Source organism: Pelodiscus sinensis, chromosome 21 (genome assembly GCF_052426305.1).
Source record: "Pelodiscus sinensis isolate ZL-2025 chromosome 21, ASM5242630v1, whole genome shotgun sequence".
NCBI classification, from domain to species: domain Eukaryota; kingdom Metazoa; phylum Chordata; order Testudines; family Trionychidae; genus Pelodiscus; species Pelodiscus sinensis.
Window position 1 is genome coordinate 7,918,047 of NC_143072.1, and position 19,723 is coordinate 7,937,769.

General features: G+C 46.8%; 2 protein-coding genes across 3 annotated transcripts in view; one reads left to right on the forward strand and one right to left on the reverse strand.

The window, feature by feature from the left end:
* SUMF2 (sulfatase modifying factor 2) lies at positions 1-12,767 on the forward strand. The gene is made up of 9 exons (XM_006113100.5): positions 1-164; positions 1,699-1,852; positions 3,179-3,293; positions 4,142-4,186; positions 5,673-5,823; positions 8,132-8,187; positions 9,769-9,853; positions 10,415-10,580; positions 12,538-12,767. The coding sequence occupies exons 1-9, from the start codon at positions 38-40 to the stop codon at positions 12,641-12,643; spliced, it is 1,005 nt and encodes a 334-aa protein (XP_006113162.3). The 5' UTR covers positions 1-37; the 3' UTR covers positions 12,644-12,767.
* A 142-nt stretch (positions 12,768-12,909) lies between these two features.
* PHKG1 (phosphorylase kinase catalytic subunit gamma 1) overlaps positions 12,910-19,723 on the reverse strand; it is a 35,471-nt gene continuing 28,657 nt past the window's right edge. For both annotated transcript variants that reach the window (XM_006113099.5, XM_006113098.5), the window contains exon 10: positions 12,910-17,362. In XM_006113099.5, the coding sequence (XP_006113161.1) occupies positions 17,111-17,362 (252 nt within the window). In that variant the 3' untranslated portion in view covers positions 12,910-17,110. The remainder of the gene's footprint in view (positions 17,363-19,723) is intronic.

The following is a 19,723-nucleotide window of genomic DNA, read 5'->3' on the forward strand; positions in this document are numbered from 1 at the left end:
GGAAGCATTTCAGCCAAGTACCCAGCTCTTCTGGGTCATGGGCTTTCCACCTCCTTCAGTTAATCTAGTCCTGTCCCCAATGCAACTGTACACCTCTGCTGGGAGAGTGTGGCTGGCTCTCCTGTTAGGCGTCTGTGTGGTAGGGAGCAGCTACAGTTCTCAAGGTGAGTTCAAGCATGTCTTGCTCCACCTTTCCTTTCCATCTCCTGTGCTCTTTACACTTTCAGTGCAGCAGAACTTTAAAAGAAGTGCTGCCTGTCCCACTCTTCTCCCCCTCCCCCCCCCAGTGACTTTCCTTTTCCTTCAGGGGCTGCATTAACCAGAACTCATTTCAAAGAAGCATAGTCCCTGAAATCCTTCCTCTCCCAAAAAGAGACTTGAAATACTGCCCTAAAATAGTGATAGAGATGTAGCCGTGTTAGTCTGGTGTAGCTGAAGCAAAATACAGGACTATGTAGCACTCTAAAGACTAACAAATAAACCATCTTGCCAGTCTTTAAAGTGCTACATAGTCCTGCATTTTGTCCTAAAATAAATCCTCAAGTGCCGGAATATAAGGGAGGAAGGGCCTGTCTGCTCCCTATAGATATGTTTGAAGGAATAAGCATCAAACTCTTAAACTCTTTTCAACATATAAAAAGATAACAGCACCTCTCTCCCCTCCCCCCGCTCCAACTTTTGGAAAGTCAGATGAGTGCTCCATGCCTTCACTGGTAAAATGTAAGCAGAAGGCAGAACCATCATATCTATGGCATGGCCCAGTGGGAAGCTAGGGGCATTCCCTTTCTACTCATCCCTTCCTCCCCATATTTCCTAGCTCTAAATGGCTGGTAACTTCCCCACCCTGAGTATTTTCCTCTTCTCCAAAGACTTATTAGGTCATTTCTAAATATGTTAACACCGTATTTATCTTGGGGCTGGAGCTACTCCTTTCAGAAGTTTCACTAGTGAGTCCTGGGTCATTCGATGCAACTGAAAAGTGACTGATCTTAATACTTTCAAAGGAGTCCCCTAGTGTGCTGAATTCCTTTATGTAAAAATTGATGAGCGAGACTCGATGAATACTAAATCTCGCAACTCACTGATACCTAGGAATGCCTCACTGTGTATAAATTGCCATTGAACAACATAGAATCTGATCTAAAGCAACAGACTGAGTTGCTGTTGTCCTCAGTGACCCCTTCCCAGCATAGATAGGGGGAGATTCAGGCTGTATGGGCCGAGGGGGTGCTGTTATCCAATTCCTTTGTGTTTAATCAGTCCCTCGTTAGAGAGACTGTCTTTCAAATATCAGTGTTTTTAGCAATAGTGGTTTTGTAGCATATTAAAAAGCAGTAGAGTTAAGACTCTTTTATCCCCTGTGACTTATGTTATTCAGCATTTCTGCCTCACTTACCACACCTGTAAAATGGGGATAAAAATGCATGTTTATTTTCTTCCTAGGAGAATAGAGAGAATTAGTGAATGAGCTAAATTTTCCTCAGGGATAATTTCACTGATTTCAATGGCTTTATACCAGAAAAAAACTTAGTGTATACTCTGCAAGATATAAAGTGCAGTTTAGGTGCTAGGTGATATTATTAACCCTCTCTTTCCCCCTTCCACTGCATGCGGACATATCTCTAGCAAAGAATGTCCATGCTCCAAGGTTTCATTGTTACTCATTCACGTTATAGTAGATCATAACATCTTTCATAGCTTTTGAAGATGCTGGACACATGGTACAACTGCCTTTGGGGCATTTCCCAATGGGAACGGATTCATCTGATGGTAAAAATGAAGGGTCTCACCAGGACATGACAGTGAAGTCATTTTCTATCGACAAATATCCTGTTACCAACAGGGATTTCAGGTAAGGCCCCTACTCAGCATTTGCTTAGTTTGCAGGGGGTAGATAGTACAGGGAAATGGAGACTTTCACCGGTGTATTATTGGTCAGGGTAGTGACTGAAACAATCTTTGCTGGGTTTACCTTTGTTGGCAGACTGAGCAGAGAGGCCAATGACTGATCATAGAAACAAAACTAATCTATAGAGCCTAGAGGTGATGCCATCAGGTTGGAGAGAAGGTACATTGGCCAGTGCTGCACTTGTTCTGTGGGGTAAAGAAAACAATTGAATTTTTCAGGTTGAAAATCTCACCCTATTCAGGATCACTCAAAATTTCTGGAATATTTCAAAGTCCTGCTCTCAATCCGGGGATCACTGCAGAAGGATGTTAACATTTTACTCCAGCAGTTTGCATTACAAACTCTTTTCAAACACTCTGGAAGACCAGTCGTGTTTCTTTTGATATGAAATGATAAACAGAAAACCCACTTGGGGCTATGTTAGGTAGCAGACAGGTCCTTTCTAAGCTGTTCACACCAAAGCATCATATTCTATTTTGTACTTAATTTGTAAATACTTTGCTTTGTTGCTCTGTTATGAAACTGCAGTAGATTGCAATTAGAGGATAAATATTCAATTTTCCCATTGATATATGTTACTCTTCAGAATGCACAATCCTAGAAATTGGGCCATCTCTAAAACAGACTCTAGATGCCTCTCTGTTAATACTCAGTTGCTCCCTATGACATTTTGAGGATTGTACAAAGCACTAAAAATGCACTGGAGGGACTGTCCTATCTTGCCGTGGAGATGACTCCGATATCCTGATGCTCATCTTGATTCTCAGCTATGTTGGGAGGAGGGTTATTTGGTGCACTGGATAAATTTTGGGGACAGACTGGATTGTAACAGCAGTCGAATTAAGTGCGTCCATGTGATTTTTTGTTTTTGTTTGTTGCTCAATGTGAATTTTTGCAAAGTGCTCCCAAGCTTCCAATGGGCACGTCTAGTAACTCTGCTGGCTTGGTTTGCTTTTTGGGTTGTTTTAGTTTTTACTAAATCTAAAGAAACTCATAAAAAAATTCACATCGGTATAGCCATTTCATGCAAGTGATACAAACTGGGCCAGTTTCATCTCTAAACCTAATTCCACTGAGCTGATTGGATTTACACCAGGGATGAATTTGGCTGTCTGTAGAGGGGCTCAATAGATTATAAATGGTGTGAGTAGCTCTTATAAATTACCTTTACTTTTATCAACTTATAGTGCATTGGGATCATGAAATTTTACAGATGTTCCCTTTGTGGAATTGGTACCCACACACCTATTTCCGACTTGTTTTCACCAGGGAGTTTGTTCGAGAAAAGAAATACAAAACGGAAGCAGAAGCCTTCGGCTGGAGCTTTGTCTTTGAGGATTTTGTATCCGAAGAGCTGAAAAAAAAAGTGACCCAAAAACTGGAGGTGAAGTCTTTTTGGAGTGTGGAAAGTGACATGACCCACATGTTATGGGGTAGATTCATGATGGTGAAAAAATATCCATGGTGTTTGTCCTCAGATCTCAGGGATGTCAGGATGGTGGACTAAATACAAGCAGACCCATTCCTGAAATAACTTAAACAACTAATAGTCTAGCAGCACCTTAGAGACTAACAAAACATGTTGATGGTATCATGAGCTTTCGTGGGCAGAACCCGCTTCTTCTGATGACTGGTGTTTAAGTGGTCCAGTTTTCAAGTAAATAGCACAGAGAGGAGATGGGGGAGGGAAGAGGAGGAAAAAGAACAAAAGGGGAAAGATTGTCGATGTGAGTCCATGCTATAAATGAAGCTGATAAGAATACTTAGCACCCCCTCTAGGTGCCCTTTGTTTGGTTTTTTATGTCATTAGGATGTGGACAGTAGCAGGCCATCCTTCCAATGTCCTCGTTTAGATTTCTGTCATAGGAGTCCAACTTGTCCATTGAAATTCAGTTCTGTAGCTTCCCTGAAATGTTTGCCGTTACCTGTGTCCTTGTGAAGAAAGCAGGTGCTAACCCAGAAGACGGGATGCAAGCCTTTAGAAAGCTCATGCGCCACCTCTCAGGGACACTTTAGGCAGCTCTAAGGGCGGGGGGAGGCGGGGCGCTGTGTGCTTCTGACAGCTGTCTGTTCCCAGCCCTGCCCCTGGCACCTGAGGCCCCGCCCCTTCCAGGAGTCTAACTATCCAAACTCAAAACCATGCTGCAAAATGGGCGAAGCGCCAAGAGTCAGGCTTGGGGCCAGTTAGACGACAGAACTGTGTTTTAATCTTGGCTCTCTTCTTTTTCCCAGTCTGCCCCTTGGTGGTTGCCAATTGACAAGGCATTTTGGCGACAGGTGAGCAGTCCTTCGAAGGGGCGAAACTCCCATCTGATATAGCTTCAGAGATGGTCTGCTTAGGGTGGGGAGAAGACATGGCTTTGATTACACTGTAAGCAATTCCTCTTGCATAGGAGGAGGAAACTGAGGGCTAAGTGCAGAGGCTGTGATTTTCAAAGGAGTCTACGGGAACTAGATGTTCATATCTCCCATTAATAAGCTACGGGTGCCTAATTCCCATAGTCTGTTGAAAATCTCTACGAGAGTAACTGGCAAAAAGGACTAGTAATTCGATGCAATTTGGGGCACTGGCTGCCCTCCTGACTAATCACTACTCTCATCCATTCTGCTTCTCTGTCGAGGTATTTAGGGAGCACTATGAGTGGAGCAGCTCTGCCAGGGGCTACAAGTGATCTGCAGACCCGTTTGAGATCATAGTGTCGGGAATAAATTCCACTATCAGCCAGGCCTCCTGGCAGAATAGATAGAAATGGGGTCTCTGTGTTAGATAAGTCTCTGAAGTTCTGTCCTTACCTGAGGCAGCTACAGATCCTCCAGCTTTAATTAGACTGATTTCTACCAGGGACTCAAAGGCAGTATACCTTGTACCATGTAAGAAAGCATATGAACGTTCAAGGTATGATCTCTTATACCCCCATGTGAGGCAGCTGGGCCAGTGTTTTGGACACTAGCCCAGGACTTGAGAGACTTGGGGTCAATTCCTTGCTCTGCCATAGACTGTCTCAGCTTAATATTTATCATTTGTACCCTCCCTCCATCCAGAAAGTTGTTTTGGACTAGAGAACGTTGTTGGTGTTAAAAATTGTGTCCCCAGATTTTTCTTCCACGCATAGATTTGAAAGGTGTTGCCACCCGAGCTAACAAGCCATTGATCTATACCTATATCCCATGTGTAGAAGCACCTAAAGTGTACATTCTTGTATATTTCAGTGCCTTACAGATAGGCAGAGCCAAGTAGGGGGTGGATGCTCATATGGAGCCCAAACAGCGATGATGTGTCTAATCATAGGCCTACACCAGTGGTGAGCAACCTGCAGCCTAGCAGGGTTCTATGTGTGGCCCACAAGACACTTTGCTAACTATTACCCATGCACAGGGCTGCCAGAGTGCGCTGATTTCCATCTGCATCGTTTTTCTACCGATATTGCTAAAGTGACACACACACACACACACACACACACACACACACAGCAAGGGCACCTGAAGTGAGGTGCATGCTGATTGCACACAGCGTTGTGAGAGCCGTGTGCTCCCTCTGCAGCCAAAGCTCTGCTAGAGTTCAGCTTGTGTACCTGCAAATTCTAGGTACACAAGCGCAGTGAGCGAAACTACCCTGTCCCAGGAGACCATCTTGGTTATGACAGTCTTGCGGCCCGTTCCCTAGCCTAGGTTGCCCGTCACTGCTCTGTTCCCTGTTGTTGGGTTTATTTTACATGAAATTATTATGGCTCAATGAAAACTTGTTACATGAAATTCTCCTCAGCCAGCAGGTCCAGGGTCTGGGATAAAAACCAAGCTGGACTACCCTGTGCTCCATGTGAGCTGGAATGATGCCCAGGCGTACTGCAAGTGGAGAGGGAAGAGGTTGCCTACTGAGGAGGAGTGGGAATTCGCTGCAAGGGGAGGACTAGAGAGTATGTAAGAAAGACTCTTGGATTTGATCACTTTGAAACCAAACTAATCCATCCAATAATCGTAATTGATTCTATGACGGGATGGCCTGTAATGGTGGGGGATGGGACTTGATGACCCAGGAGAGGTCTTGCATTCCTAACTAATGAAATCCTACTGGACTCAAGGTCTGCCTTCCCCTCTCTCGGGGTACTGCTCTCTGCAGACAGTGGAAGTCAGACTAGCTGGGGGTGGGCAAGCTGGAGGTGGTTCTCCCCTGACGAACCACCAGCAGTTTATTTACCTGCGTGTCTGCAGTTACAACTGCTTGCAGCTCCCATTGGCCAGGAACGGTAATCCCATGGTAATGGCCAATGGGCGCCATGGGAAGCAGTGCAGACTGGGACGTTGCTTCCTGCAGCTCCCATTGGCCAGGAACGGTAATCCCGTGGTAATGGCCAATGGGCGCCATGGGAAGCAGTGCAGACTGGGACGTTGCTTCCTGCAGCTCCCATTGGCCAGGAACGGTAATCCCGTGGTAATGGCCATGGGATTACCGTTCCTGGCCAATGGGCGCCGTGGGAAGCAGTGCAGGCTGGGACGTTGCTTCCTGCTGCTCCCATTGTCCGAGAATGGCGATCCATAGCCCATGGAGCTGATGGCCAGCAGTGTTCTACTCCAGAGGCAGCCACATGTCAGTGGTGGATGAATTGACCCCCATGTATGGAAATCACTAGGCTACGGATTATGTGATTTTTTTCAAAGGAGGCTGAGGGAGCCGGATGTTCATGTCTCCCATTCAGGTTTAGTAGGCTGTGGGTGCCTAAGTCTCTTAGGCGCCTTTGAAAATCCCTGCCAGAGTCACTGGTGAAAGGAGAGGTAATCAGAAGTGCTGATGACAGGCAGTTCCAGGCACTGGCTGCCCTCCCGGCTGAGCACTGTGTCCTTTAGAATTAAAATGTTGTTTTTGAAAATCAACACATGGCTTCCTTCTAAGCATAACAGTGTCCAGACAGGGTCAGATGAATGGTCCATGTAGCCCAGTGTCCGGTCTTCCCACAGTGGCTGTTGCCAGATGCTTCAGAGGAATGCACAGAACAGGGGAATTTATCAAGAGATCTGTCCCTTGTAATCCATCCCCAGCTTCTAGCAGTCAGAGGTTTCTTGGCTTCCTTGTTTACTTTCTCCTCCCCAGTGATGATTTTATAGACTTTTATCTTCCCCCCCCCTTGGTGTCCTCCTTTCCAAGCTGAATAGTCCCAGTCTCTTTAATCTCTCCTCAGATGGCAGTCGTTCTACCCCCGAACTATTTCTGTTGCCCTTCTCTGTACTTTTTCCAACCTTAATGTATCTTTTTTGACATGGGGTGACCAAAATTATATACAGGCAGTCCCTGGGTTACATGGATCTGACTTACATCGGATCCCTACTTACAAACGGGGTGAGGCAACCCCACACTAGCTGCTTCCCCCCCGCAGACCAGGGAGACGCGAAGCTAGCAGCGCCCCCCCCCCCCCCCCAGCAGAGCAGGGAGACGCGGAGCGGCTTTTCTCAGCAGACATCTCAGCTTAAGAATAAAGGACTGAGGGAAGAGACGCGTGGGAGAATAAAACTGAGCTCTGGAGAAATGTTTGGCTAGAGTTTCCCCTACAATATGTACCAGTTCCGACTTACATACAAATTCAACTTAAGAACAAACCTACAGTCCCTATCTTGTACGTAACCCGGGGACTGCGTGTAGTGAGCATCAGAACAGCCATACTGACAGACCAAAGGTCCATCCAGCCCAATATCCTCTCTGGCCACAGTGGCCAATGCCAGATGTCCCAGAGAGAGTGGACAGAACAGGTCACCATCGAGTGATCCCTTTCCTGTCATCCATTTCCAGCCCCTGACAAATAGAGGTCAGGGACACCATCCCTACCCATCCTCACTAATAAGTATTAATGGACCTAACTTCCATGGATTTTATCTAGTTCTTTTTTGAACCCTGTTGAAGTCCTGGTCTTCACAATATCACAACACAACAATATAGTGCTGCTATAATATTTCCCGTCTTGTCATCTATTCCTTTCCCAATGGTTCTTCTTATTCTGTTAGCATTTTGGACAGGAGCTGTACATTGAGTGGATGTTTTCAAAGTTGTTTATCTCTGGAGCAATTTTGTATAGTCTGCAAAATTTTACCATCTCATTGTTTATCCCTTTTGCCAGTTTATTCATGCATATGTTGAACATCACTGGTCCCTATACAGCAGTGAGAGGGTAAATCTACTGGTGTCCTGTCCCATCAGGAAGAAAATAATTGTTCTCACCTCTTCTTTTTTGACAGACAGAGTTTATCCCTGGGGGAACAAGTTTCAACCAAATCGTACGAATCTCTGGCAGGTAGGGTCTTAATACCATCATGTCTGTGATGAGTTGTGCTGATGGCTTACTGATGAAGAAAGATGTCCTAAAGTGGCCCAAGGGAGTGGTTAGCTAGTAAATCGTACTGATTGATCTTCAAGATAGTGAAAATCAGCTGGTAGGGCTGTCAGGTCAGTTGTTAAATTTGCCACATTTTGACTCTCTTCCCCCCCCCCACCTCCAGGATTTAGAATGTAAAGGTAATGTCCTTTAAAATATCCCTGCAAATCAACACTCTCACCACACCCTCAATGTGGGACTCCAGATTCCTCAGCATGTGGGGCTGTTTTGATTCAGAGTTTCATGCATGGGTACGTCTACACAGCAACATGATTTTGAAATAAATGCCTGCTGTGTAGATGTGGACTAAGTATTTCGAAATAATGTCAAAATACTGTCAAGTTGGAGGACTTCTTACTCCGGCCCCTGAAACCTTCATTGTACAAGGAGTAATGGAAGCCGGTGAAGTGCTCTGTTTCGAAATAAGTGCTGTGTTAGACGCTCCCTATTTCAAAATAGCTACAGGCAGTCCCCGAGTTACACGGATCCGCCTTATGTCGGATCCGCACTTACGAATGGGGCTTTCTCGCCCCGGAGCTCGCAGGCAGCGGGACCGCCCAGAGCACAGCGGTCCCACCACCTCGACCTCCGGGGCGAGAAAAGCTGCTCCGGGTGCCCCTGGTCTGCTGGGGACTGTCTCCAGCAGACCAGGGACACCTGGAGCAAAGCCGGGGAGGCAGAGGGGTCCCGCGCCTCTGAGGCTTTGCCGCTGCGGCTTTGCTCCCCGTGTCCCTGGTCTGCTGGGGGGGGGGCGCAGGTAGTGCCCCCCCCCCAGCAGACCAGGGACACGGGGAGCAAAGTCCCGGGCCTGTGGTAGAGCAGATGGGGCGCTGCCGGTTGGTCCCACAGCACCGTTCCCTGGCGCTACTGGACCAACCCGGCAGCACCCCCGCTGCTCTGCCCCAGGCGTCCCCAAGTCAGCCGCTGCTGAAACTGACCAGTGGCTGACTACAGGAAGCCCCTGCCCCGGGCTTCCTGGAATCAGCTGCTGATCAGTTTCAGCAGCAGCTGACTTGGGGATGCCTGGGGTTCCTAAGTTGAATCTGTATTTAAGTCAGAACTGGCATCCAGATTCAGCCGCTGTTGAAACTGATCAGTTTCAGCAGCGGCTGAATCTGGACACCAGTTCCGACTTACATACAGATTCAACTTAAGAACAAACCTACAGTCCCTATCTTGTACGTAACCCGGGGACTGCCTGTAGTTCGAAATAAGCTACACTCAATGTGTGTAGCTTATTTTGAGTTAAACCCTGCAGTGTAGACGCACCCATAGGGGAGGCATCTCCCTCTTCAGCCCTTGCACTGGTTGAGCTAGTGCTTTGTCATATCGAAGTATTGTCACCTTGTATCGTTTACGACAGTTAGACACCTTTCCGTTATTCTAAGCATGAGGAGGTTTTGCAAAGTACAAGCCAGTTTGCGCCTTTCTATACCATCCTGGGGGAGGTTTGTTAGGTTGTTGGTTTTTTTCTTAGCCTACAATCCTCTCTTCACACAGGGAGTCTTCCCAATGGTTGATACGGCCGAGGATGGTTACCATGGTATTTCCCCAGTGAAAGCATTCCCGCCTCAGAACAGCTATGGTATGGACTAGGAGGTGCCTTTGCTCCAATTTGCAAATGAATTCTTTGGTTAATTTCAGTTTAGAAATAATCAAAGATTGTGAGTGGAATTTAAAACCTAAGCCGACCTCGAGTTCCCTGGCATCTAGATGTGATACCGCTGGGAACACTCATATTTCTGAATGCTGTTAAATTGGCTGACATGACACGCTTTGACATGACAAGCATGACATTGCATGCAATGATTTATAGTAATGATACCTGATGACTTTTTGCCCTTTCATCTGAGAATCTCAAAGCACTTCATTAATATTATCTAATTAAGCTTCACAATGCCCGTTTGAAGTAAGCAGGTGCTATTGCCCCACAAACCAATAGTCACTGTGAAGTTTAGTGATCTGCCCGAGGTCACGGTGGGTGCGTCTTAGAGCTGTGAATAAAACCTAGAGCTTCTGATTCCTGGTTACTTGCTGTCGCCATTAGACCATCCCCTTCTGATGCACCAAAATGCTTCCAAAAGGGCTTTGTATTGACAGTATCACGTCCTCCAATGGATCCTGATGAGCAATTTCTGTGTCTCAGGACTCTATGACCTGTTAGGGAACACCTGGGAATGGACTGCATCAGAGTATCAACCTCATGGACCTGCGTCAAGGCAGCGTGGTCAGAAAATGCATGTCCTGCGAGGTGCGTCCTGGATTGACACAGTAGATGGATCAGCCAATCACAAAGCTCATGTCACTACTAGGTAGGTTGACTTACTGCTGTGCCCAAGTGCTATTTTGCACCACTTTAGAGGGCTTAGAGTAACATAAACTTTCTTACATAGCAAATGATTTAGAATAAATCTACTTGATTTTTGCTATTTAATAATTATTTACTTTTAACTAATATGAAGGTTACGTTATTATTAATAATAAATCCCCCAAATACTTCTCAAATTCTATATGGACAGTAGCCAACTCTAGAATGAACGCCGGATGGCAGCTAGGGCATGAGAGCCAGTACAGCTATGAGAGGGAAGGGGAAACCACTGATAAGGATAGAAATGGTAACAGTAAAATGTCATGGCAGGAAATAATGTTCATTTGTTTTAAATCATATAAACAAATTCTCATTTTTGTCAGTGATTATGTAAATTGCATAGAACCATAGAGCTGGACGAGACCTCAGAAGGTCATCAAGTCCAGCCCCTTGACCTAGGCAGGACCACTCCAACCAAATTAACCCATGGAGATTGGGAGAGATCCCAGATGATTGGAAAAGGGCAATTGTAGTGCTCATCTTTAAAAAAGGGAAGAAGGATAATCCAGGAAACTACAGACCAGTCAGCCTCACCTCCGGAAAACTCATGGAGGGGATCCTCAAGGAATCCATTTTGATTCCTTTTCATTTTGATACAAGAGGGGAAAGTGATCAAGAACAGTCACCATGGATTCACCAAGGGCAAGTCAGCCTGACCAATCTGATTGCCTTCTATGCTGAGGTAACTGGCTCTGTGGACATGGGGAAGTCAGTGGATGTGATGTACCTTGACTTTAGCAAAGCTGTTGATACGGTCTCCCACAATGTTCCAGCAAGTTAAGGGAATGTGGATTGGATAAATGGACTGTACGGTGGATAGGAAGCTGGCTAGACTGTCGGGCCCAATCAATGGCTCAATGTCTGGTTGGCAGTCGGTTTCAAGTAGAGTGTCCCAAGGATCGGTTCTGGGGCCAGTTTTATTCATCATCTTCATTAATGACCTGGATGAGGGGATGGATTGCACCCTCAGCAAATTTGCGAATGACACTAAAGCTACGGGGAGAGGTAGATACGTTGGAGGGTAGCTATAGGGGTCCAGAGTGATCTGAACAGATTAGAAGAAATCTGATGAGGTTCAACAAGGACAAGTACAGAGTCCTGCACTTGGGACGGAAGAATCCCAAGTATTGTTACAGGCTGGGGACCAACTGGCTAAGTAGCAGTTCTGCAGAAAAGGACGTGGGGGTTACAGTGGATGAGAAGCTGGATATGAGTCAGTGCGCCCTTGTAGCCAAGAAGGCTAATGGCATATTAGGGTGCATTAGGAGGAGCATTGCCAGCAGATCCAGAGAAGTGATTATTCCCCTTTATTCGGCACTAGTGAGGCTACATCTGGAGTATTGTGTCCAGTTCTAGGCCCCCCACTATACAAAGGATGTGGACGCATTGGAGAGGGTCCAGCAGAGGGTGACCAAAATGATCAGGGGGCTGGAGCACATGACCTATGAGGAGAAGCTGAGGGATTTGGTCTTATTTAGTCTGCAGAAGCAAAGAGCGAGGGGGGATTTGATAGCAGCCTTCAACTCCCTGAAGGGGGTTCCAAAGAGGATGGAGAGACGCTGTTCTCAGTAGTGACAGATGGCAGAACAAGGAGCAATGGTCTCAAGTTACAGTGGGGGAGGTCCAGGTTGGATATTAGGAAAAACTATTTCACTAGGAGGATGGTGAAGCACTGGGGTGGGTTCCCTAGGGTGGTGGTGGAATCTCCATCCCTAGAGGTGTTTAAGTCCCGATTTGACAAATCCCTGGCTGGATTTAGTTGGGTTGGTCCTGCTTTGGGCAGGGGGCTGGACTCAATGACCTCCTGAGGTCTCTTCCAGCCCTAGGATTCTATGCCACTGACTGGAGTTGGGTGTTGGGTGTTTTTGTTTGTATGTTTGGTTGGTTTTGTCCTGTCCTAGGATGGGAAACACGCCAGACTCTGCCTCGGACAACCTGAGTTTCCGCTGTGCTGCCAACATCCCAAGTCAGAAAACCAGGAAAACTGAGCATAAAACAGAGCTGTGATGAAATCACTTATCAGAATGGCCCTGAGACATTTTCTCCTGTGGAGACACCGGTGATTCCCTGCAACTGCGTTGAATTGAAGTTTGGCAAGTTTTAAAAATAAACATTTGCGGCTAATGTTCCATTTCAAATGGAGGGTTTAAACCCCCAGGGTGATTCTGTCATTGTCTTGATTCCTTTTGACTTTTTAAGATACTGCTGCTGTTTTCTTTTCAGCCAACTTCAGCCAGCCATCCGCGTGGGCCCAGTCCTGCAAACACTTACACTCAGGAGTAGCTCCAGGGCGGTGGATGAGTCTGCTCATGAATCCACTTTTCCAGCCTTTGCTTAGCCCTTATTTGGGTAAAATTCCTTTGGAAAAAACTGGGGGTTCTACTTGAAGGACTGCAGGCCTTGGCTGCAGAGGAGTAAGAACTACTCCTGTTAGCAAGATCTGCACTTGTTCCTGCTGGGAACCGAGAGACGGGTAGGGCTGAGGCAGAAACTCCTGACTTCTAATCCCGACTCTGGGTCAGACACGCTCTGGCTTTGCTTCTGGCACTCTCCCCCTACGATTCTCCAACGGGCTCAGCTCCACTTGTGATAGTGATGGCAGGAGTGCTAGTGTACACCTGCCAGTGGTGTTCCAAACACAGTGTCTGGAATCATAGGCACACAGGGCTGGAAGGGACCTTGAGAGACCGTCCTGTCCAGTCCCCAGGAGAGAGGCAGGCCATGTAAATTTAGGCCATCCTTGACCAGTCTTTGTCCAACCTGTTCTTAGACCCCTCCAGTGAGAGGGATTCCACAATCTCCTTTGGAAACCTGTTCCAGAGCTTCACCATTCTTAGACTCAGAAAGTTGTACGCTCAGCAAAGAATAACCGCTGTGGGGCGCGCCCTGAACACACTTTCCCCTTGTTGCTATCATCCCCCATACTGCAGGGATGGGAAACAGAGAAGCAAGTGCAGAGTAGACCCAGCCCAGGTGGCCACCTTGTCCAAGATGCAGAAGACGCTTAGTGGGGTTTTCAGCAACACCCAGGCATCGTGAGTCCTGTTGCTTTTAAAATGGGAATTAAATCAAACTTCTGTTTTAAAAGCACCTGCCTCTGTCAAAGACAATCTGCCCCCCAACCTCTGCTCTCTTTCAATTTCCCCACCTCAAAAACAAGGCTAATAAAATGTAGTGACCTCCTGGGGCTATTCGCAGGATGATTTGCTTAGTGACTGTCAAGCATTTGGCCATAAGGCCGAGGTTTATAAATGTGGCCAGGCTAACGGAGTTAGAACACCTCACTCCCGTTGATATCAAGTTGGCGTTGGGCTCCTAATGCCTGAGGCCCCTTTGCAAACCCCAGCCTAATATTATGACCTAGCTTGAGAGTAAGAATACACCAGGCAGCAGCCTAACACTGCCACGTCAAACCAGTTAGGTAACAGGAAGCCTGTTTATTGACATGAAAACAGTTTACAAAACCCCGGACAGATGCACTGCTAAAATAAATAGAAATAAATTAACTGAACCCATTGACCGTTTTGACCAATGTAGGGTCTGTGCACTAGTCCCTCTATCTTTTTCAATGTCTCCTAATACACCTGGGCTACGTCTACACTGGCACGATTTTCTGGAAATGCTTTTAACTGAAAAGTTTTCCGTTAAAAGCATTTTCGGAAAAGCACGTCTAGATTGGCAGGACGCTTTTCCGCAAAAGCACTTTTCGCGATTGGGGCTTTTTTGCGGCAAACAAATCTCTGCTGTCTACACTGGCCCTTTTGCGCAAAAGTTTTTCGGAAAAAGACTTTTGCCTGAACGGGAGCAGCATAGTATTTCCGCAAAAGCACTGACAATCTTACATGAGATCGTCAATGCTTTTGCAGAAATTCAAGCGGCCAGTGTAGACAGCTGGCAAGTTTTTCCGGAAAAGTGGCTGCTTTTCCGGAAAAAGTGGCCAGTCTAGACACAGCCCTGCAGTATGGAGGTCAATATTAGTTGCAATGTGCATTGGCCCTCACTCAAAGACTGTTTCAGAACTCAGCTAGGTGCATAAAATGAATTGCTGCATAAAATGAAAAGCCTTGGAAACACGTCTGTCACACTGGAGCTCACGTAGGTAACTGAGGCTAGCGGTGACTAATGGAATCTGTTGGCCAAGAAGAATGTGACGTGGGAGGCCAGTCGCCTTTCAGAATAGACCCCATCCCTGAGAGAAAGGGAGGAGTCAGCCACGCCCATGAATATGCTGTTTTCACACATGGGGCAGCCTTTCCATATTTGAGGGTTTGAATGGGTCCTTATTTTCTGACTGAAAAAGGTGCTAGGGAGGGGATTTTGTTACGAGCTCATTTTTCCTGCTAATTTTTTCGATCTATGGCATATGCGGATGGGTACCACCAGTCAGGAGCAGCCCGAGGCCGGCTGCAGCAGCTGGTGCCCTAGGCAGGGCGGTGCAATTGGCACCCCTGTCTGCACGGCCGTCAGTGGCTGTGAAGATCAGGCGCCCAGGCCAGCGGCGCCCTAGGCAGCTGCCTAGCTCGCCTAGGCTCACGGGCCACCCCTGCCACCAGTAGAAACCCAGGCTTCCAGTTATGGGTGCAGTGGGCATCCTGCTAATCAGCTGGGTGACATTTGAATCTCTCCTGTGTGGCCACCCAAGCGCTCAGCTTACAGGGAACACTGGTCACAACTTTTTTTTCCCAGGGTTAAGTGGACGAGCAGGCAGAGGTTTCCTCAGCTTGTATTAAACCCCGAGTTAAACTGTCAGTTGTACTACAGCTAAGGGGGGAGATTTTTTTAAAAGCAGAGTAGAAAATATATTAGCCCCAAAACTTAATGAAGCAAGAGCTCAGTGAGTTATATAATCTAGCCCTGATACAGCACGTTTCGCCTGTGGATCTCAAAGCACCTACCAAAGGAGGTCGGTAGCATGGGCTTCGTTTTACAGATGGAAATCTAGGCTTTGCAGCAAGGCATCCAAAATGGGGCAATTGTGCCTTGAAAGACTTGATTTTTCAAAAGTGATGAGGGATAAGGCCACCCTACCTTAAAGTCCTGCTGGTGAAGGCTGGGCCCAGTAGCTTGCAAACGTGGGTCTCTAACAGCAAATCCGCCTTATAACAACAGTGTGCCCAGCTTCTTTGTGTGGTTTTTCAGCTCAGTAAATGGCATCACAGGACGAAGGGACCTCGAGAGGCCATCTAGTCCAGTCCCCCGCCCTCACGGCAGGACCAAGTATTTCTAGACCATTTTTGAATGTAAGTAATATTTTGCAAACATCCCAGTGGTGGAGCTCCCTGTCCCTGTTCCCCTCTGCCTCTCCCCTTCTCTCTCTGGACTTGCTGATTCCATCACACTGGTCGCTGGTTTTTCACCCAGTTCCCCAGCTAATTTAGCTCCTTCTCAGTTGCTGTGATCACACTTGGCTTGATGGTGCTAGAGGGTGTTACAAACTCATGATCTTTGCCGCTGCCTTGCCTCTAACAATTCAATGCACTGACCAGGTCATGTCCAACACCCAGCAAAAAGCGAGGCTTTGAAATCTCAGACTGACCTTAGCCAGACACTGCGACCCCAATCCAGCAAGCTTCTCCTCCAGGCTGAGTCTGTGCCCACGTGGTGTTTCACTGACTACGCTGGAGCAGGTACAAAGGTCTGCCTCCATCTAGCTTACAGGACCAAGGCTTTATCTGGAAGCAGGGTGCACCAGCAAGAGTGACATGAGCCTGATTATAGCAACCGGTAATAATGGAAAGCTATATTGCTGCTACCACTGCTGCAGAAGATTTCACCTAGGGATGAGTGGGCTCATTTACATCCTTGTGTTACCACATTTCAGGGGAGGCTGATCCATTCTGCCAAAGCAAGGGGGGGTCCTGTAGGAGAAATGCTAAATATAGTCTATTGTCTTTGCTTATCTATTGGTTCCCTCTGCATTCCAGAAAGGACAGAGCTGTGATGCTCAGAACCAAGGCTGGACCTGAATGCCAGAACTATGATTTTGTTTGGGCCCCCATCTCTATACTTTTTTAAAAGCACCTCATCTTGCTGGCCAATTCTGTGCCTGCAATTCACTCTGGGTGGAATTGATTTGGGGCACAAATGCTGGCATTTAAGATGGTCACTTGCCTGTTTTGAGAGTATATTTACACTCACTCAATTACAGATGCAAAATTCGAGGCCATGGCTAAAAATCTGGGCCTTGAATGTCAAGTTGAATATCAGTATGGCAGGGCCAATCTGTGGAGGCTTTACACAGGTATCAGGCAAAACTCTCATTGAAGTTTGTTGGGGCTCTGTGGGGCTGTGGAAATTTGTGTGGAGGGGAGTCATTTGAAGGGCTGAGGTCAAATGAGGATGTCAGGGTTGCACACTAACAGGGTTAATATTGTTTTCTGTTGAGATTTTTATAGGGAAACAAAGGTTTTGAAGCCTTAGCTCTTACAAACTTCAGCTAGCATGTTGCTGAAGCAGTTTTACTCAGGGACTAAATTAAAATAACTCTTCCTCAGCTTGTAAACTCAGCAAAACCACCTTTGCAGTGTTCTCAAACAGGGCCGCTCTGTTCTGTGCGTCTCCTTTCTTCACCCAATGTCCATAGATTCTAAAGGCACAGGCGTCAATCCATTTGCGAATGGGTTTCAGAGCGTACGGGTCTCGCATCATCACCTCCCTAGTGACTGGTTTGACATTCCGATAGCGATAGTAGATCCGGACTGATGCAAGCACCGTCAGGCAGATGACCTGAAATGAAATGTAACCATTTCTCGTGGCAAGGCAAGAGCTTTGAAATACTGACATTAATCACGGACTAGCCATTTAAACTGATTGATTAACATAAGAATGGCTTCAGTGGGTCAAAGCAATGGTCCATCTGGTCCTCTGACACTGGCCAATGCTAAAGGCTGCAAAGCGAATGAACAGAAGGGCACAGCGATCTGTCATCCAGGTGGCCCATCCCAGCAGCTGGAGCATGGAGTTCAGGGGCGGCCTGTCCATATAGGAGAACTAGGCGGTCGCCTAGGGCGCCAAGTTAAATGGGGCGCCAATTGGTGGCACAATATCATGGAGGGGTTTGGAGGCAGGGGCGCCGATTGCCTGGTTCACCTAGGGCGCCAGTTGCTGGCAGCTCGTCTAGGGCCACCCCTGATGGGGTTGCATCCCTCATCATCACAGCTACTAACCATTGACAAATCTATCTTTCATGAACTGAGCTCTTAACCGTTTGGAACCTGCCCTTCACAATACAGGGCGAGGAATACAGCTGAAGTGTGCATTGTGCAAAGAACTACTGCCTTTGGTTTGTTTTACACCTGGGCTATGTCTAGACTGGCATGATTTTCCGGAAATGCTTTTAATGAAAACGTTTTTCCGTTAAAAGCATTTTCGGAAAAGAGCATCTAGATTGGCACGGACGCTTTTCTGCAAAAGCACTTTTTTGCGGAAAAGCGTCCGTGGCCAATCTAGACGTGCTTTTGCGCAAAAAAGCCCCAATCGCCATTTTTGCCATCGGGGCTTTTTTGCACAAAACAAATCTCAGCTGTCTACACTGGCCCTTTTGCGCAAAAGTTCTGTAAAGGGATAAATAACACTTCCTTGGCCACATTCTCTATATCACTCATGATTTTATAGTCTCTAAGAGCCTCTTTTCCAAGCCTAACAGTTCCAGTGTTTCTAATCTCTCTTCATATGGAAGCAGTTTTATACTCTTAATCATTTTTGTTGCCCTTCGCTGTATGTTTCTATTTTTAATTACGGCTGTCAATTAACACGTGTCAAAGCCTGCGATTAACACAGGGCAGAATTAACATGTTAAAAAAATTAACACACATTAATCTAGGGTTAATATACGTCCTCAATTTCACTTCTTAAATCTCTATCCGGCCGGCTTTTTTAAATGGCAAAAAATGTCCAGGATTTTGCTCTGCAAAATCCGGGGTGGCAGCACATTCAGAGCCACGTGCCTAGACCGTTCACGGCCGCTCTGTGCGTGAACCCCAGAGCCTGGAGGGAAAAGCATGTGGCCGTGGCGACTTGGGGTGCCTGGCTCAGCGGGAGGGGTGAGGACATCGGTTTGGAGTGAGGGGGCTGGGGGTCCCTGGCTCTGGGGGAGGGGTGGGTGCACTGGGTTAGCGTAGGGGGGCTGAGGGGTGGCTGGTTCTGGGGGAGGGCAGGGCACTGGATTAGAGCAGGGGGGCTGGGGGTGCCTGGCTCTGGGGGAGGGGGGAGGGCTGTATTCTTATTATTCTTATATTGTTTAACAGCACAATTAATTATTATTAATTTTTTTAATCGTGCAACTAATTGCGATTAATTTTTTTAATAGCTTGACAGCCCTATTTTTAATATATCATTTTGTGAAGGGGAGACTGGAATGCACACAGTATTCAAGTTGTGGGGATACCATGGTTTTATATAATGACATATTTGCTATCGTCTTATTTATTCCTTTCATAATGGTCCCTAACGTTCTGTTTGCTTTTTTGACTACTGCTGCACATTTAGGGCACATCTACACTAGGAAATTATTTCAAAATAATAACTCCTGATATAATAATGTCAAAATAGCATGTCCACAAAATGAGTCCGAGGCAGGCTCCGTTAATGTGGACGTGCTACCTTGATTTAGAGCCCCAGGAAGCAGTGAAGAGTAATTAGTTTGAATTAATCTGTGGAATAGTTATTTCGAAATAGTGGCACTGGCATATCCACACATCAGAATTAGCATAATTCCTTGTACAGAGCAGTTGTTAATTCGAAATAACCAGCCCGTTATTTTGAAATAACGGAGTTGGTAGTGTGGATGCGCCACTTGTTATTTCGAACTAAGGGCAGACCAGCGCTAGTGGATGATGTCAGAGAACTCATCCACAGCAACTCCAAGAACTCATTCTTGAATGGTAACAGCTACTTTAGACTCCCGTCATGTTGGCTGTGTAGTAGGATCATGCTCTCCAATGGGCATTTCTCTCCATTCAGGGCTGGACTGAGGGGTGGGCGAGCCGGGCAGCTGCCAGGGCACCAACCGATGGGGGGCACCTGATGGCAGCTGTAAGGGGCGCATAGCATCCCTTACAGCTGCCATCAAGTGCCGTGTGCCTGGCT